Source organism: Myiozetetes cayanensis, unplaced genomic scaffold (assembly GCF_022539395.1).
Source record: "Myiozetetes cayanensis isolate MyiCay16 unplaced genomic scaffold, myiCay2020 scf14, whole genome shotgun sequence".
Classification (NCBI taxonomy): domain Eukaryota; kingdom Metazoa; phylum Chordata; class Aves; order Passeriformes; family Tyrannidae; genus Myiozetetes; species Myiozetetes cayanensis.
Genome location: NW_026087048.1, coordinates 2,610,275 through 2,628,221, shown reverse-complemented (window position 1 = coordinate 2,628,221; position 17,947 = coordinate 2,610,275). Strand labels below are relative to the sequence as shown.

Sequence of the window (17,947 nt, the reverse complement as noted above, 5' to 3'; positions counted from 1 at the left end):
CTGACCTCACCTCGCCATCAGCCAGCACAAACCATTCCCTGTGCCCTGTACTCTGCAGCTGCTGGGACTCTACCATACACAAAGAATCAAGTGCCAAGGCTTGGTGGCACTAACAGACACGATCCCAGTCTGTTCTCCCTCACTAACACTGACCAGGATATCAGGTAGTACCCAAATTCACCTTTGCACAAACACCGCAGTTCTCGTTGTTCTTTTGTTCTCCCACAACATTCATTCTTCAAATATGAAAAAAACCAGTGAGTTTTCAACTGACAGTTCTGTATAGGTGTATTTTCAGGAACAGAAGTGGCTTCCCAGAGACTCAACACACCACCAGAGATGCAGACTGGGCAGAGAACTGGCCTTGCAACACAAGTTCCCTCAGGGCACAGTCACACCAGCACTGATGCCCATCCCTGACACACGTGGTGTAGGAGGTGCTGCACTGCCACTATCAGGAGATGAAAGCACAGAGGAAGCACTGATAGAGCACACCCTAAGCCAGGTACACCCTTGGAAAAGAAATGGGCAGACTGGTGTTTCAGCCAGATGTCTAGCTAGATTCCTGGAACTCTAAAGAACCACCTTCCCTGCTAACTACTTTTTTGAGAAGAAAGAAAAGTGGTTAGGAAAGAAATTTCCCAGTATATTAAATATTTGTATTTTTTTACACACTAGCAAAGAAGGAAGCTTAAATTTACCTTTATAAATTATATTAATACATAAAATCCATATCTTTGCTCCTAGCCCCAACTAATCAATCCATTTAAAAACCAAAACAGACACACAACCAGCAGTGCAGTGCATTTATGCACCCTGAGAAAAGTTGTGTGTACATGGAAGAAAAGTGAACACCCAGAAGAGAAGCCACAGTTTACAGAAGAATTATACAGAATTAACAGAAGATTATTATCTTTCTGCTCAGCTCTTTGAAGCTCACAAAAAAAAGTAACAAAAGTAACATAATTGTTTTCTCTAACATCAAATGATGAATTTGTTATGGGAACCACGTTATTTACTTAGTTCTGTCATTTGGAATGTCTTTCCTTTTTAACAGAACCCTCCCAGCAGAGCCTTCCTTCAGCAGCTTTACTCCTTTTCTAGGGTTGCGTTAACAAGCAGCAAAGTGTTGGGATACTACAAACACTTCCTTTGATCATACAGGATGAGGAAAGCCTTGGAGGTTTTTCCTGCTAAAACTAAAAATCTAAACTACACCTGTGAGCCACAGCTAACGAAACAGATTGTTTATCAGCTGGGACCCCAGACTGTACTCCATTTGAGAACTGGTTTGCTGGGCACAGAGGCAGGACAAAAGCCGTGATTCTGTGCTGGCCGAACTTTGAGCACATCAAGACTGGGTTACAGCCAGGGAAAGGCTCAGGTGCTGAAAGCAAAGCAGAATGCCTGAGTGCTTGGCTGACTGAAGCACAGACACAGCAATGCAAACAGCTGATACCAAGGAACTCAACTCTTGCACGCCAACAGTCTCGCCCATCTGAGTGGAAAAGCAGAACTCAACAACAGCTACAGAATCACGGACTTGTGGCGATGGGATAAGACTATTAAAACACAAGCAGACTCCAATCCACTTACCAAAACACTGGGACATTCCCCATCTTCCTTTTCTCAGCCAACTTATTACCAAGGCTGAATTTGCCCTCTTGGTAGAGTGTAACCCCGGCCTTGCCTTGCTGTTGATACTGGGATTTCCCCCCCAGTGTCTTTCTCTTCTCTTCTGTCTTAACATCTGGGTAACATTTCGTGCACAGACAAATCACAGTGATGGATGTAAACAGAGACAAACACACACAATCATCACCACTAGTAAATCCTGTTCAAATACTCGGAAAAAAGCAAACAGAGCTGATGTGCACTTCACTTGAATAAAGATATTTTAATGCTGGAAAGTCACAGACAGTGACAGGGAATATAAAATTAACAGAGTGCCTTTAAGGCTTGTGGCTGTAACACAAGCATAGGGAGAGCAGGAAGATGCTGTGAAAGTAGCTACTCAATTTTTTTGGCAGCTGTTCTGGTGGCATTTGCCAGCTGTTGGCATGTTTGTGCCCTTCATTTTAACCAAGCAGAAAGGCGGGGCTTGTTTAACTCCAGCACCATTGGAATGCAATTACTTGCAATGCTTTGAGAGCACCACCTTCAACCAGTCCCATTCTTCCAAAACATTCAGATTTTGTGCTGAAAGTTTGCTGGTTTTTAACAAGTCTTTTACAACTTGGTATTGTATGTTCTCTGAAGAATTGTGTACCCACACTTCCAGCTAATGGGAACTAAAGCACAGAATAAACAGTAACCATCCAAACTCAGGACATGGTACTTGCTACAGAAATAACCTTTTCTGAACACCAGGAACCCTGACTCCTCACTTTGAGGAAAAAAAAAAGCACTGACTGAAGGACTAACCAATCCCCAGCAGTTGCCTGTTATATCTAGGCAAACTAATTAAACTTGCTCATCTCTGGAAAATCATCCTGGCATGAACAGTCACAGACTGCAAAATCTCACTGTAACACATGACCTTCTCAACAAATGATCCCAAAGGCAGCTGACTTTGGTAGGGGAATCAGAGAGAAAAAAAATCCACTGCAGGGACCAAGGAAGCAAATAAAAATAAGGTGGATGGGGGAAAAAAAGTGACTTCCATTTTTTGCAGTATTCTGTAACCTTTAGGGGAAAAAAAAAGTTTTTTATTTGGATGACAGAAAATTAAACCTCTGTTTTCCCTCTCCTGAGACACAGTTCAACATGAAAAGATGTGGTATTTATTAAACCAACCTGGCACAAGGCCAAGCCCAGCAAACCCAGTAGGAAAGGTACATCTGAGCTACCTTCCAGACTGGTGGTCTCTGAAGCACATCCAGTTGCTCTGTGGAGCCACCTCTGTTGCTTTAACCCAGGACTCTGAGCCACAAAATGAACCCATCTCCAAAAATCTACCCTCCTCTGTTCACCTCAATGGCTGCCTTGTGGCCTCCTTTTAATTTGGTCTAAATTCAAACCATAATCAAATAGGTGAAGGAAGATACTTTGGAAGACAGAAACAGATAATGAAGTGAGTGATAAGAGGTTTATAATAAATGAGAGCAGCAAGTAGGCAAAGCAGTTCCAAACACCCAATAGAGAGAGGAGAAAAGCCAACCCAGATCCAAAATGAGGACGGTGAGTCAGGGAACCTGTTCTGACTCTGTGAAGTATCTCTGTTACTGTTTTCCTGCAAAATGCTTTGGAACCACTTCATCCACTTCGAAGGGTCCTCTGTCTCAGCAGAACTGAAACAACTTCCCTGAGACAGATGAGTACAGGCCTTGAGGATCTGCCTACACTGCCACAAACAGGCAAGCAACAGCTGAGCTCTGGAAGGGATACAGGAGCAGAGTGGGTGGTGGTGCGAGTGAACGAAAACAGAACTTGAGACTGCAGGGCAAGGGAATTGAGGATCCCAGGAGAAGCTTTTTTGGTGAAACCAGCTCCAGAAAGCAAAGGAAAGCAGGTGAGTGTGGTTGTGCAGCCCTGCTCTGGCAGCAGTTACAAGCTGATCCTGTTGGAAAAGCGCAGGATTACAGGGAGCTCCAGGGTGCTAATTCTGGGGGAGAGAGGAAAGTATTTCTTTGCAGGGGATGGACACCATCTAACAAACCTGAGTCTCTGGGAATCAGCATGGGCAACTCACAAAGGAAAAACTGCAGAAAATTTTAATTGTTTAGAGATTATTTTCAGATAGTTTATATGGAACCTACAACCCACGATCACCATCGAAGGGTGGGGACAGTAATGGCACCTATTTGTGTAACTGCAGCACCAGAAGGCTCAGATGAAGAGCAGAGAGCCCTGCCTGCTATCAAACAATCCTTTCAGAAAGCACCCACTGACAACACCAGTTAAAAAAAAAACCTGGGTAGAAATACAAGGATATATGTAAATAAATGTATTTCATTAGGAGCACCATGGAAATAAGCAATGTATGAATTCAACACAAGTGATCCAACAAATCATTTGCAGATATCACAGATATCATATTTTTTGGGGGGTTGATTTTTTTTTTGTAATCTTCATCCGAATTTACCATATAGTGAAGACTTTAACATCTGTCTGGATGATATTATTTTCTCCTATGGAACTAGAAAAAATATTTCTAAATATTTAAGTCCAAGCTGTCTTCCAAACTTAACAAACATAAAACTTGTTTTTGTGACAAGTAACATATGATGACCTGAAAAATAGCCATAAAAGCATTTTGGAGTATTTCAGGAGCAGTCTAAAAGCCTCAATACCAATGACTTCTTTTTGGAATAAAGCTGAAAACTCTAACAGATCATCCCAGTTTGGTCATTTGTTCCATCATGACTACAGCCTTTTCCAACACACACATTCACAGACATTTTGGCCAAGAAATTCACCATTTGTTTCATTCTCTTACTGTCTATATGCAGCAACCTGGAGCATCTAAACTACCTAGACAGACTGTGAGAGGAGATAATCTGTTTTACAAACAGATCTGTTTGTAAAAAAACTCCCATGGAACTTTAATCTTGAAGAACCTGTCTTAATGCTATGCCTTATACCCAGTGATGCTGATCACAAACGGATGAACCTGGTCCTGTCCAGTGCCTGGAGTGACTCTGAGATAATTATTTCTTTCTGCAGCTTTCCAGTTGTAATTTGTAAGACAGTATCTTCCACATTTCCTTCCCAATTCTAGGCAACTCACAAACAGTGCTAATCTATGCTGCATTTTTTAGTTTGGTGAGTAGGAGAAGCAACAGTAGGTTTTTGTGTTTTTTTCCTTAAAATACACCATGCTACATTTATTTACAGTCAAGCTACTGTTAAAGCTCTTGCTAATTCCAGTGACAACATAAAAATACTTTGCAGTTCTGTTATGTGGTGAAAGACTTTGGTTATACATACCTCTGAAAAGAAAACAGAGAGGATGACTAGGCTGATCCAGTGAATTACTCCTGCAAACTGTGAAGCACTTGAAACTGCAATTAACATAATACAAGGAAGGGTCATTATAGTAGCAAAGTGCAACTTAGGTTTAATAGAATTAGAAATGCCACAACTTACACATGGTTAAGTTTGCTTTCTTAAATTTTGGAATGGAAGTACCAGAGGGAGGATGGGATGCAATGGGAATGGAACTCCAGCCCTGCCAGCTGCTCACCCTAATTCAGGCAGCTCGTTGGCAGCTGCAGCAGCTCTTCACTGGAGCATGTACAGGTAACTCTGCTGGTAAGCAATGACATACTCAGGTCTTGGATGCTCTGTCACCTCTCCATGCTCTCACCCCCGTGCGCTGCTTTAGCTCGGGATGTGTGACTAAATCCCACACACCTAAAAATCCAGAGTCAGGATTCAGTAAGGAAACAGAATGCTCTCCTATCCCCACATCACTCCTTGTCTTTGACAATTCAGCTCAGATGATCAGGCTTTGTCTGGAACAGGTGCTTCAAAACTACTGCTCAGAATGGGCTCCAAACACATTTCATGCTGACAGAGAAGCGCAGAAAGCTGACAGGGTCCAGCATCTGAACTGCTGGCAGCTCCTGCTCTCATGTTTGGAATAAGGGAATGAAAACATCCTCTGCTTATTTCAGGGTATTTGTGAGCCTACCATCTCCACAGCAGCCTGGGTGGTTTGCAGTGCCAAAGAGTGACCGTGTAACAGCCGAGTGTCAGGCGGTCGATGGCTGCGTGCACAGAGTGCCAGGCTGTGTGTCCCAACAACATACAGGGGACACACCAAACAAAGCATTTTATTTTTCAATCCAAATCGATTCAAATGGGAAGGGCTGCCACTGGAACTCGCTCTTCTGGGGCTTGATGAGAGAGCGTTTGCTGTGGTGCAGCACAGCAACTACTTGATGAAACAAATGGGCAAAATATAATATATTTAACTTTATCAAGGCAGCCTACAGAACCAGAAAAGGAAACCCGTCTGGATGCTGTTTTTTCCAGCACTGTCGATTGACCTACAAGGCTCTAGCTGCCCCCCAGTGGAAAAAAAAGATAGAGCAACCAGAATTTGGGGAGAAAAGCCATTTCTGCTGCCTCACTGACTGAGCACTAACTGTGCTGTATGCCCTGCCAGACAGGGGGCAATTAAATTGCCAGTAAAACAGTAAACTTGAAAAAGCCTTCCAAACGAGCAGCTTTTGTACAGGAGTTGAGTCAGCAGCCCATGCACTGAATATTTGCCTCTTCCAAAACACTCCCTTTAAAAAATGCTGTGAAAAGCTGTAAAACCAGAAGGGGCTTCAAGAGGTGCTCATCCCTGCTCTGTGGTGGTTTGGATACCTCACAGCGATTCAGTTTGAGGCAAAGCACCTAAACTACTCAGCTTTTACTTTAATCTGGAACACAGTTTCACATTTGTTGAACTTCTGGGTTTTTTTTATCCCTAAAAGCCCAAAAGTTTTGCTTTGCTTCACATTTTTCTTGTCTGGTGCTACAGGGGGAGAAGCGAATGCAAATCCAGGTGCCTTTTAGTCATCAAGAAGGATAACAAATACATCAGTATAAAATGTACAGGCAAACTCAGTTCATCCCCTTTCCCTCACTTTCACATCTCCTCAAAATGTACATCCAGGGGGGAGGGATGAAGGATACACCCTGACAAACCCTAAGTGACCATTACAGAAGCATTTACTACCAGCACCTGCTTTCAGTGGCTCTTCCTGATGGTGGTTTTCTGGCAGACACCTAAAAAAGCTGATAATAGGATAATAAATAAGCCTTATTATGTGTCCCTGCTTACTGGGGTTTCTAATTCTGGTATGAATATGCTTTGTGATAAAATACCCTAAAAGGTCTCTGTACTTTCCTTGGGTGTGACCCCCAGTTTGTAAACGTGGTGTCCCTCTCTGAACCCAGCAGCTTTGTGCACTGTGCAAACAAAGACTGCACTGAAACTGTGGAGGGAAACGATGCTCTAAAAATGTCACAGCTGAAGAAAACACCAGGGTTTCTTCTGTTGCATTTTTTTTTAAATAAAGGGAAGTTTCCTAAGTAATTACAGTCTATAATGTGGATTAGCTGTTGTTATTACAAATAAAATCAGCAATGATGTGCTGTGACATACCCTAATGCACTGGTTGATTTTATACAAAATAAGGAATCCTCTAAAACTGTAATTACATTTTTGAAAAACATAATTATGGGTTAATAGCTTTTCAAAAGCGACACTCATTCCTCATAAGGCACAACTGCAATACTTCAGCCCCACCAAGACAGCCTTTCTGTGACTGAAAACAAGATAGAAGGTATTCAAACAAGGCAAAGACAAAAGGCCTGATGGGATGATTCATCAGTTAAAATGTAAAGCTGCAACATCAGTGGAATGGGGCCTTTCTCAGGTGCTGAGAAAATCCACCCAGGCAGGGGCCACCTCTGAACAGGGAAGTCACCTGGGACAGCTCATGCACAAGGTGTAAGCTGCAGAGCTTTGAGGAGTGTCACACGCAGCAGACACACAGAGGAGGAATGATTCCTGAAATAAAGCCTTCTTTGGAAACTTCTTCAGAAAATAAATGGTAAGAAAATGGGTGCTTCCAGAGGAGAGTGTCCAAAACTGTTCAAACTCTACGAGAAATCAACAAAAACAGTTTTTAAACTCTCTGGCTCTACAGGGAGTGACAATTCCCTACATCAACAGAAGGATGTGACACCTCAATAAATACTGTGAAAGCTTCTTCCTCATTCGTTTCTTAAGGACTTACACCCATAATTAGCACCTCTGGCTTTTTTGGAAGCAGAGGACTTGTCCAAGTGCTGGGCTTCCTCAGCCAAAATGGGAAGTGACCAGAGACTGCAGAAAATAACAACTGGAACGGGGTGGCCACATCAGAACAGTGAGTGCAGCACGGACAGACAGGTGTCAATGGTGAGCCACAGTGTGGAGTGACAGCTCAGCCATTCACTCATCTCACACAGTGTATGAAATGGCTGCAGTTATCAACGAAGTCCCCTCAAATAATCTTAATACAATTGCAACACCTAAATCTTTGCTTCACCACAACCAGTTGACAAATCACAACGGTAAAAGGGCTTCAGCAGAATAAAATTTGGTTTGCTCAGTTTAAAGCTGCCACAGAAGAAGACAACAGACCATGACTCTTTTGTGCTACGTATCCTTGCATTTCTGGGATTGTCTGAACCCCAACTGCCATTTCAGCACACCTGAGATTGAATGGAGTTGTGAGAGGCTGCTCCTCAACATTTAGCAGAGGGAAAAGTGTAGCTGGTATTTGTGGTCATGTCAACTTCGTGTTCATAAAAGAAAAAAAAAGGAAGAAAAAAATGGAATGGAGGAAAAGAGCAGAAGGGGAAAAAAGAAGATGAATTAGGAAGCAAAACAGAAGCATTACAATTTCCACTGTGGAACCTGTGTAAAGTGAACTCAGATAAAGCAAAACTCCATTGAAGCTGTTGTTTGACTCACAGTGTATCAGCAAAGTAGAATGAAAATCTCTATCATTTCAGTGCAATACAAGCTAGAAAACTGTAATTTCAATTCCTATCCACCTCAGCAGAAGTAAATTAATAATAGAGGTAGTATGAAATCCTCTGCTATGTTCATCACTTCTGTCTATCCACATGTGATAAACATCAGAGATTAATGAGGCACAGATTTTTTTCTGTGCATGTGTAGCATGTCTGTAAAGCACAGACCTTTTCAAGCACTCATGACAGCACATGTGAATCTCTGCATGTACACTCTGCTTGTATCCCTTGAAAATTTGTCCTATCCTGAATTTGTTAGGTGACCTGAATTTGGTCAGCAAAATAAGGAAGAGACTGACTTCACTGTACCAGGGTTCCACAAAAACACATTTCTTACCTAGCCTAGTAATCATTTAAATGGCAGGAAAAAAATCCCCACCATCCTCCCCCCACTTCAAAAACCTCCCAGCAAGTTAAGCCTTTATTTTATCAAAATTAAAAAAAAAAACAGAAAAAGAAAAAGGAAAAAAAAAAAAGAAAAAGAAAAAAAAATCCTCCTACTCACACTGGAGAAGCTTTATATCTATTAGGAGTTCCAGAGTCAGAAGAATCACCACCAATACTACACAGGCTACCAGGAAACTGTTGAGACTTGCACTGAGCAAAAATACCTGCCACACAGCTGCTCGCCTCCCACAGCACGGCTTTAGCCAGTTAGATCTAAAGAAATAAAATGAAGGGAAAAACAAGAAAAGGAAAGAAAAGAAGAAGAAGAAGAAGTGAAAAAGGAAAAGAGCTAAAGAGCAGTGAACTGAAAATCACAAGTTCTGCTGTTATGGGTACACTCAGCAATAACGCACAGAGACTTTGCAAAATTCACTTTGGCTGCTTTGCTGACCAGGAAGAACACACATTTCTGCTTGCTTCCCGTCTGCCCCGTTTTCATCTGCTCTCAGTGGGACAGACACGCTGCATTCCCTTACCCCTGAGCACCAGGGCACAGCAGGACTCTGCTCTCTACAAGCTAATGATGTTTTTTACAAGAATTTCTCTGTTGTTGAATGTTATGGTCTGTTCACCCTTATCCCTGACATGGACCTGACAAGGGCTGCCAAATTTGGGTTGCAACAATCAGTCTGCAATCAGTTTGCAACAATCAAACATCATGAAAAAGAGCAGTAGGAATCTGGAAAACACCAAAGAATGATTCCACAGCTACACTTGCAGGAGCAAAGGCACACACCTGCCTAAGTGTCAAGCTCTCTCACTTGGCTCTCTGTCTAACAACTCTCACCAACCTGTTTGTGGATCAGGCTGAAAATTACTTTCCTGGAGTTTGGGGTAACACAGTTTTGGGGACAACATGCACCAGGGACTGCTCCCAAACCTAGTTTGGATGACATCATCCTTGTTTTAGAGGAAAACTAAGGTTTAGGCAGGATGCAGTCACAAGGAGGCTCCGAGGACCAGAACTCTGGACCGAGGTTGATGGATCAGTCAAGGCTGCACTAATGCAGATACAAAATTACAAGGGGGCTGCTAAAAAATAATTTTTTCTTTTCTTTTGAAAGTATTGGTAACCAGAACACCAGCAGCATGGACTTTAGAAGCATAAAGCCCATCCTGATACTTTTTTCCTCCTAAACCACCCCAACCCCTCCAGTTTCACTTTGATACGTAGAATTTCTCCTCAGAGTGTTCCTGTCCTGGCTCACCTCAGGAAGTTCTGATGGGCTGTTGCCTGACACTTCAGATTTTCAAAGCACTGTAAGCACACATTAGGTAATGAAAAGCTGACATGATTTATTGACTAGGCTTAAAAAGCTGCAAGCACACAAGTGTGGTGCAGTAACCCCACCGAACTACAATGACAGTGCACAGAAACCAGTGGTACAGGAGCAGATCTGATGGCACTGATCGATTCCAAATTAACAGCCCCACAATCAATAACTCGTGTTATAATCAAGCACTTGGAAAAAAAATCCCAAAATGTTCTCTGAGGTACCCACACTCACAGAGGAGGGAGAAGGTGATGCCAAGCACTGCTCAGAGACTTGACACTTTCAAGCAGCTTCTCAGAATTAAGCATATCGACACTTGCAGTCAGACTGCCTGATTACCTGGCTCTGAAAGCTCTCCTCAATTGACTCTTAAAACTTCAGAGAAGATTTGACAAGTGTTACTGTCAGGAACTTGCCCTTAGGTTAAACTTTGTTATGGCTCAAGCCTGAGTACAGAATGCACCACATTTTAAATAGGTAGTTTTAAAACATAAGGAAAAAAAAAAAGAAAAGGCATTGGGATAAAGCCTTTTTTTCCAATTTGATCCTTTAATGGATTTTATCTTACATCACCTCAAAACAGGTCAACTGGTTTTTAATGCAACTACAATTTTGGGCTTGGGGTTGGTTTTTTTTTTTAGATTTTCTAAAACAACGAGGGGGTATGGCCCTGTTTAAACAGAACAAGCTTGAGTTTGATTCTCCACTTACATTTATCTTCCCTTTTCCAAAAGTCCTGTTACCCAGCATTTTAATATTGCAGGGCAGCTTTTCCTATTCTCAGAATGATCAGTAGAGGGCCCAAGTACAATCCTTTAAAAGCTCTACACGGTCAAGATTTTCCAATATACCAACTGTACCAGGAAAAACAAACCAAATGTTTATCATATACACAATTTCATATAGCCATGATACTCATTACTCAAGTTATTAATTACTTACAGAACCCTAAAGCACGTAGAGTTATTCTCTCTGTTCAGTATTACCCTTCAGTATTAATAACACTGATTCTAAAAAGCTCCTGAATGAAACTATCAGCTTACAGCTGCAAAAAGCAATCAGCTTAGGAGGTCAGCAGCTCACCTGCTGTTTACACCCATATCTCACTCTAAAAGGGGTCCTGTATGGGTTTTTTTTCGTGGGTGCTTCTTAACCACTCCTAATTCCTGCTACTTCACTTCCCTGCTACTTCTCCACTCCTGCACAGTCCAGTCCTGACCTTCTCTTGGGTTGCTGGGTGTTTTTTTAATTTTCACTTCTTACCTTCTTACATAAATAATAAAAGGAACTATAATCCAACTAGAAAAATATTTTAGATAAACCTGTTGACCTGCTAACCACACTGACTGCTAATACACAAATCTCCTCTTCAACCCTGCAATCTGTTTAGTAGAGTAGTATTAATTTCTCCCTTCTGATGTGTAAGGGCTCATCCATTCAATGGATGAAAAATCCAGTTTTGGAAATAACCAGGTCCCTACCTGAATTAGTGTGAGTTTAAACTTACCTTCCAAATTCTGGCCATTTCACTCGTGACCCTGCAAAGCTGCACTTAAATTTAAAGCTCAGATTAGAAATGAAGCTACATAGACTTTTCAAAAAAATCCACCAAAACCCCCAGAACTTACAGAGCTCTTTGTAAATTAATGAGATTCCACACTAACCATAGACAAGCAGAACACCTTTTCTCCCTCACTTGAGACAAAAATGAGAAAAAACCCCAATTATATATTCTCCTGGTGTCCTGACTGTGTTTGCTTGAATCCACAGACAAGTATGACTTACTAAAACTTTCCTGAGTAAAAGTTCAAACAGGTTCATCAGGTACCTCAGCTACTTCATCTCTACAACAGGAATATTATTTACCTTTCTTGCAATTAATGCATGAATTAAATAAATGCACTAGCACAGGAATTTTGTGGTTGATGGTGACACAGGGCTGAAAAGATTTGTTCTGAGACATTAAAATATATTTAATGGAATTTTACCGGGGGTCATTCTTTTTAAAGATACTTTCACACATGGCTTTGTGCAAAACCAATCTGTCATCATCACTGCAAGTCTTATTAATAAACAGCTTGGGAAAAAAGAACATAAGGCAAAACTGGGAAAGGTTGAACATATTTTATTTGGTAAGGAATCACTACAAACAATTTGTTCAAGCTGTTAACAGCTGTCATTGTTTCTATTTTCTGTTCTTGTAAACAAATACCCCCCAAACCTGCATTACACCTTACCCTGTCTTTTTATTTTCCTTTTGGCCAAACAGCAAGTGTTTGCATCTCACAAGATGGCTAGGATCAGAAAACAGAAGGATGGATGAGATCCAAGAGTAGAAGGCCGTGGTCAGGAAGTGACAGGAACACAGAAAGGCTAAACAACCACCCAAAACCTGGCTGAGAAGCACAGACAGCAGAATCTCACAGCAGGCAAGAGGAGCTGGAGCCCTTGAGCAACTCACTCCAGTGAACAGACAGAGCTCTGCACCCCCTTCCCAGACTTGGTTTAACTACTGAGAACACCCTCACCTTTTTTTCCCCTAAAACTTTTACTGTTTCAAACCCCATGACATCTCCTGGAAGATTGCTGCAAAACTGCTGCTCGAAGGGCAAGAAAGATCGCCCCAGTTTCCTCCCTAAGCTCACCCATGGCCAGTTTATGCACACTTGTTCTTGTGCCAGCATTATTCTTTAGCTTGATTAGCTCCTTCCCCTTGCTGGCATTTAGTCTGTGATGCATTTACCCACAGGAATGGCAGCCACTCATGTAATTCAATTAAAGCCCACGCTTTTTGTACAACAGACGCTCAGTCACTATCCTGGTAGCCTCTTCTGCATGTGAATACAGACAATTGGAGCAGTACATAATATTTTGGAATCAGTTTAATTAATTACACGAATGCTTCCCAGCACTTTATACTTTCTAGGATCATTTGTGCCTTCTTTATAGGTGTGTAACACACTCTTTGCCCACAGACAACCTGTGATTACCTGGCCTATTACTTCTCTCACTTGAAAATTGCTTATTAGGCTTTGTCTTTTTATGCCAAGACCTTTAGTGAAGTATTCACATCAGGCTCAAACACTACCTTTAAGAAACATAAGAACAGTTGTAACTTGGCCAGAACAAAGGCTTGGTATCCTGTCTCCAACAGTGGCCATGAGCAGATGTCTCAAGATGAATGAAGAACACAGCAAACATATAAATACTTCCCCTTAACATTCTCACAGCATCCAACTATTTTCAATTTGGTGGCTTCCTGAGACAGATGTGTTTTCTCAGACTGTACTTAGCAACCTTCAATGAATTTCTCTTCCCCAAGCGTGTCCAACCTCCCCTTAGGGGGATGAGTTATTAGCAGCTTTAGAAAGTGGCTCCAGGTATCTACTGCCCTCTGTGCAAAGAACAACCTCTTTTTGTTTCTTGGGAACTGGGCCCTAATCTATTAACGTACCCTGGAGACTGTGCTGGGAGAGGGGTGTGTGGGTGTCTAACCTTATTTTAACCTCTCTGTGTCCCAGACTTTGTAATGCCAATCAAATCTCACATCAGCCTTCTCTTTTCCAGACTGAAGAGGCCTAGTTTACATATTCATCTCCAGTGGAAGTTGTATCACATCTTTGATCACTGTTTGCCTTTGATTCTTTTCCAGTTCTTTGATATCTGCCTCAGCCTTTTTGACAGGGACCAGAACTACACTCAAATTCAAACCTGGGTTTTTTACAGTCTCTCCTTCCAGACAAATATTCCTCTCTTCCACATTTCCCCTTTGTCCCACTGCTTATCCACATTTCCATTTTTGCACCAAGCCGTATCTTCTCCAACTCAGACAATTAATTCCAGTATCAAGCCAGACAAATTAGATGCCATTTCATTCCCAGTCCCCAACGAAGTGCTTTGCAAACAGTGGTCTGTGGGCTACTATGACTACACTCCTGCCCACAAAAGGTATGTGGGAAAAGCAAGTTCTGTTGGAAAAATACAGGACGATCCACTGAGCTAGAAAATTAAGTCTTTGTCTTACTTCTAGCAGTGTTCCCTCTACCAACTGCTAAGATGTTGGAGAGATCCACTCAAAGGATTTAGGGACAGGGATAAACACAGTAATGAGCTGTTCTGGAAAACAAAACTTACAAAGATAAACACTTAAAAGGCTTAAAAATTTTAACCTACCAGACATCCCCATAACATAGCCCAAAATGTCATGTACTCTCTGGTGAAGAGCTGGGCACCTCACAGGTTCTCTGGTGCTGAATGCTCATTTTCTGCTGCAGTGCAGGTCTCAGTTTTGGACCAGAGCACCGAGAGCAGCAGTGATATAGTGCTGCACAAAGAACGAATCAGCACTACAGGCTCATTTCACTGTATCCCCATGTTAGGATTTTGCACCACCTTTCTGGATTCAGACTATGACTGGCAGCTAAAAATAAATTACAAGTCACTTTTGTAAATACGAGGAGCTCGCTCGCTACGGGAAATGGTTCTGCCCTCCACAACCTTTGCAATTTATCTTGAGCTTAAACCTCATTATTCACCGTGCATCAGAATCACACATTCCTGGATCTGCATGAGCTGCACAGAACTTGTGAGAAAAGGGACTATTCCTTATTATGCTGCCAGGTAAGGACCAGAAAAGCAGAAAACGAGAAATGTAAAAACCTGATGTAGTCAAGTTCTTGTAGTTAAAGCACCTTTAAGCAAAATACCTCAAAAAGATCAAAGTAATATCTGAAAGATGAATCTGAAGACCAAAATAAGTGCATCGACTCGGTACAATTACAGAAGACATCTTTTTCTCCCAGGATGGGTGAATATATTCACCAGCAAAGCCTGGGAACCAATTTAAAAAGAAGAGCTCACGACTCTTCCCTGTGTTAATTCTGCACCTCTGTAAATCTCTGTTCAGTTTTGGTTTCCCTTCCTTTCTCTCTCTCTCCCTGCAGTTTTCTCTTTTTTCAGATATTCCTAGTGTTTAATGCACTTTCTAGTTGATACCAAACAAATCTGAGGCTATGAACTGATGATTATTAAATTACAACCGTTTACAGCTAATTTCAAATGAGTCGCAGTAACTGCATGAAGTCCCAAACTTCACTGCTTTTTATGGAAAACACAGTCCTTTGAAAGCACCATCACATTTCAAACTTCTTTAATATAAAAAAACTCAAGAGCTGCAATTTCAAACAACTACAACAAATAATTTCAAGTTGGTGTGTATCTCTTCCCCCTCGATTCTCAACCCCCAGTAAACACAGATCTTCATCAAGAGAGGCTCACTGTCTATCTGCAGAGTCACACAGCAGTAATTTGCAGCCTGTTGTGCAACGTATCTGTGAATTCCTTTATAAATTACTATGACAGACACCTCCTAACTGGAACTTCAGGAAAACACAGGAAGGAGAACATTTCCCTATCCCTGCACACGTACCATTTTCTGCAGGTTGTCAATTTTCCATCTACTCTCCACCAGTTTCACTGGTCATTGACGCAAAAAGCAGAAGAGAGAAAATATTTTTTGGAAAACAGAAAACTTGATTGGAAAAAAAAAAAAAGAAAAGAAATCAGGAGTGGCTCTTAAAGCTCGTGTTAACATTTAAAAATCTGCCTGGGTGATTAGTCTCTCAAAGAGATGTTTGCATACTTTTCTCATGCAAACAGTCCAGTGCAGACACAGCCTCTCCAGTAAATTCACAGACACACAAAGCAAACTGGCAACTGCTGCTGCAGGTCGTGCTTTTTGTACCTGAGCATCACCCAGTTTGTTATAGATAAGTTCAAGGTGTACACCAGGTGTGCTCCTTGGCACTCAAGGCACGTTTCTGGGATGAGTTCAGTTCTCATATGTGTCTCTCTGCAATGTCTAAGCAGTGCACAAGTGATCTCTGAGGATGATCTACCCAGGTAACTGCAGGGCAGATCAGTGGGGCCATTAACTGAGGAACATCACGCTCACATTGGTTCTTGTTTCTTCCCTTAGTAAGGAAGAGATTACTTTTATAAAGAGATTGCTACAGTCACATAAAACTCCAAATGTTTTAGTCACACACTGTTGGCATTTACCAGAAAACCTCCTTTTTCTGAGGAGCAAGACCCATAGCTCTTTTAACACCAGGCACATCAGCCTAACTGCAGCTGGGAACTGCAGATGCAGGAATTCCTGCCATCCTACCCAGGGAAGCCTCACACAGCCTTACTCCTCATCAGTGCAGGGCAAAGGCAATGCCAGCCCACCCAAGTGATCTGTAATGAGCATTTGCAATGCAGGTTCTGTCCAACTTAACCAACTTCCATCATGTCAACCTTAGTACTTTCCCTATGTGAGAAGTCTACAGAGGGAGAAGAATTGTTGCTCAACACACATCAGAAGGCAACACATTTTGTGATGTGTTTGAGGGTTTCTGGGAGAGCAGAAAAGTTTTTCTTGCCTGATTACCCTTTCACCACTTACAGGTGTACTTCAGGGCCAGGCTAAATGCACCATCTAATCTGCAGTGCTTTCTTTTTTGCTTAGCACAGGGATCAGCACTGTCACCCAAACTTCTGACAAAACAGCTCAAACTGTCCACAAAATTCCTTCAACAGACAGGAACTGACTGCCCTGAGAATTTGATATAAAAAACAAAGATCCATCAAACTGCACAAAATAAAAGCTTTATTCCAGTATTAAAGCCATAGGAATGTCTGTTTACACATGATCTGTCTAACAAGTTAAAGACAGACCACAGTTTTCTTTCTTTTTATTTTTAACTTTTCTTTTTTTTTCATTTCTTATGGGAGGAGTAGCTAATCTGATGCCCTGTGAGAGTTTCCAGGCACACAAAGAGGACTGAGCTATTCCTGAGCTCTCCACCTATTCCTGATTGCCCATTAATATTGGCTTTATTAAGAGAAACATTCTCTCAGGTGAAACAAAAAGCTCCCCTCGTTAGCAACCAGGTTAAATTCGTGCTTGGACCGTGAACACCTTCTGGCCTTAAAAAAAGGAAAATTAGAGGAAAACCTTGGGATGCTCACAACAAAACCATTAAGTCAGAAGACTCCTTTCTTGCCCTCAGGGCATCAGTTGTCATGAGAGCTGCTGAAAGGAGGAAGTCACCGTTCCCACAAGGGAGGTGCAGTCCCAGGATTCAGCTGAACACACTCAGCCAAAATGCCTCGAGATGTACAAACTGAAGCTCTGGATTTTCTTCAGAGAATGCACTCTACAGCTGGGAGGTCTGGAATGGCACCTGCTTACTTCCATGCAGCCTGACAAAGCCACAAAAGAAGTCTGCGTGAAGGAAGAGATCTCTGAGGAAAAGAATGACAGGCCTATTTCCATGCTTAAGACTGCAAAGCTGCTCAAATGGTTACAGTGAGAGATCCGTGCCCTTTGGCACAGTGAAAAATTGAGTTTCAGATCATAAAAATCTATAAAAATGCATACTTGAACGAAACTGGTATTGACTCAGCACCAAAATAGCCTGAGGGTTACACCTGCATACTCAAATTAATTTTCAAGTGCCTCTTTTGCTATGCAGGGTGTTTTATGTCACAGTTGTACCGTGCTTATATAACCTACTCGAAATGTATTTCCCCTTGTTTGGAGTAACAACTTTCTGGAGATGTCTCATAAAGTCCAATTTGGAAAGAAATTAAAGGCAAGAGCCTTCCCCACATATCGCTTCCTGACTTGCACACAGAATACCTGCTGGGCTGAGATC

The 17,947-nt window shown here is 41.9% G+C and overlaps 1 protein-coding gene across 3 annotated transcripts in view; it reads right to left on the bottom strand.

Moving 5' to 3' along the window:
- TMEM266 (transmembrane protein 266) overlaps positions 1–17,947 on the bottom strand; it is a 54,821-nt gene that overhangs the window by 31,248 nt on the left and 5,626 nt on the right. For all 3 annotated transcript variants that reach the window (XM_050309781.1, XM_050309782.1, XM_050309783.1), the window contains 2 exons: positions 9,029–9,183; positions 4,930–5,003 (listed from right to left, as the gene is read on the bottom strand). In XM_050309781.1, coding sequence (XP_050165738.1) covers positions 4,930–5,003; positions 9,029–9,183 — 229 coding nt within the window. The remainder of the gene's footprint in view (positions 1–4,929; positions 5,004–9,028; positions 9,184–17,947) is intronic.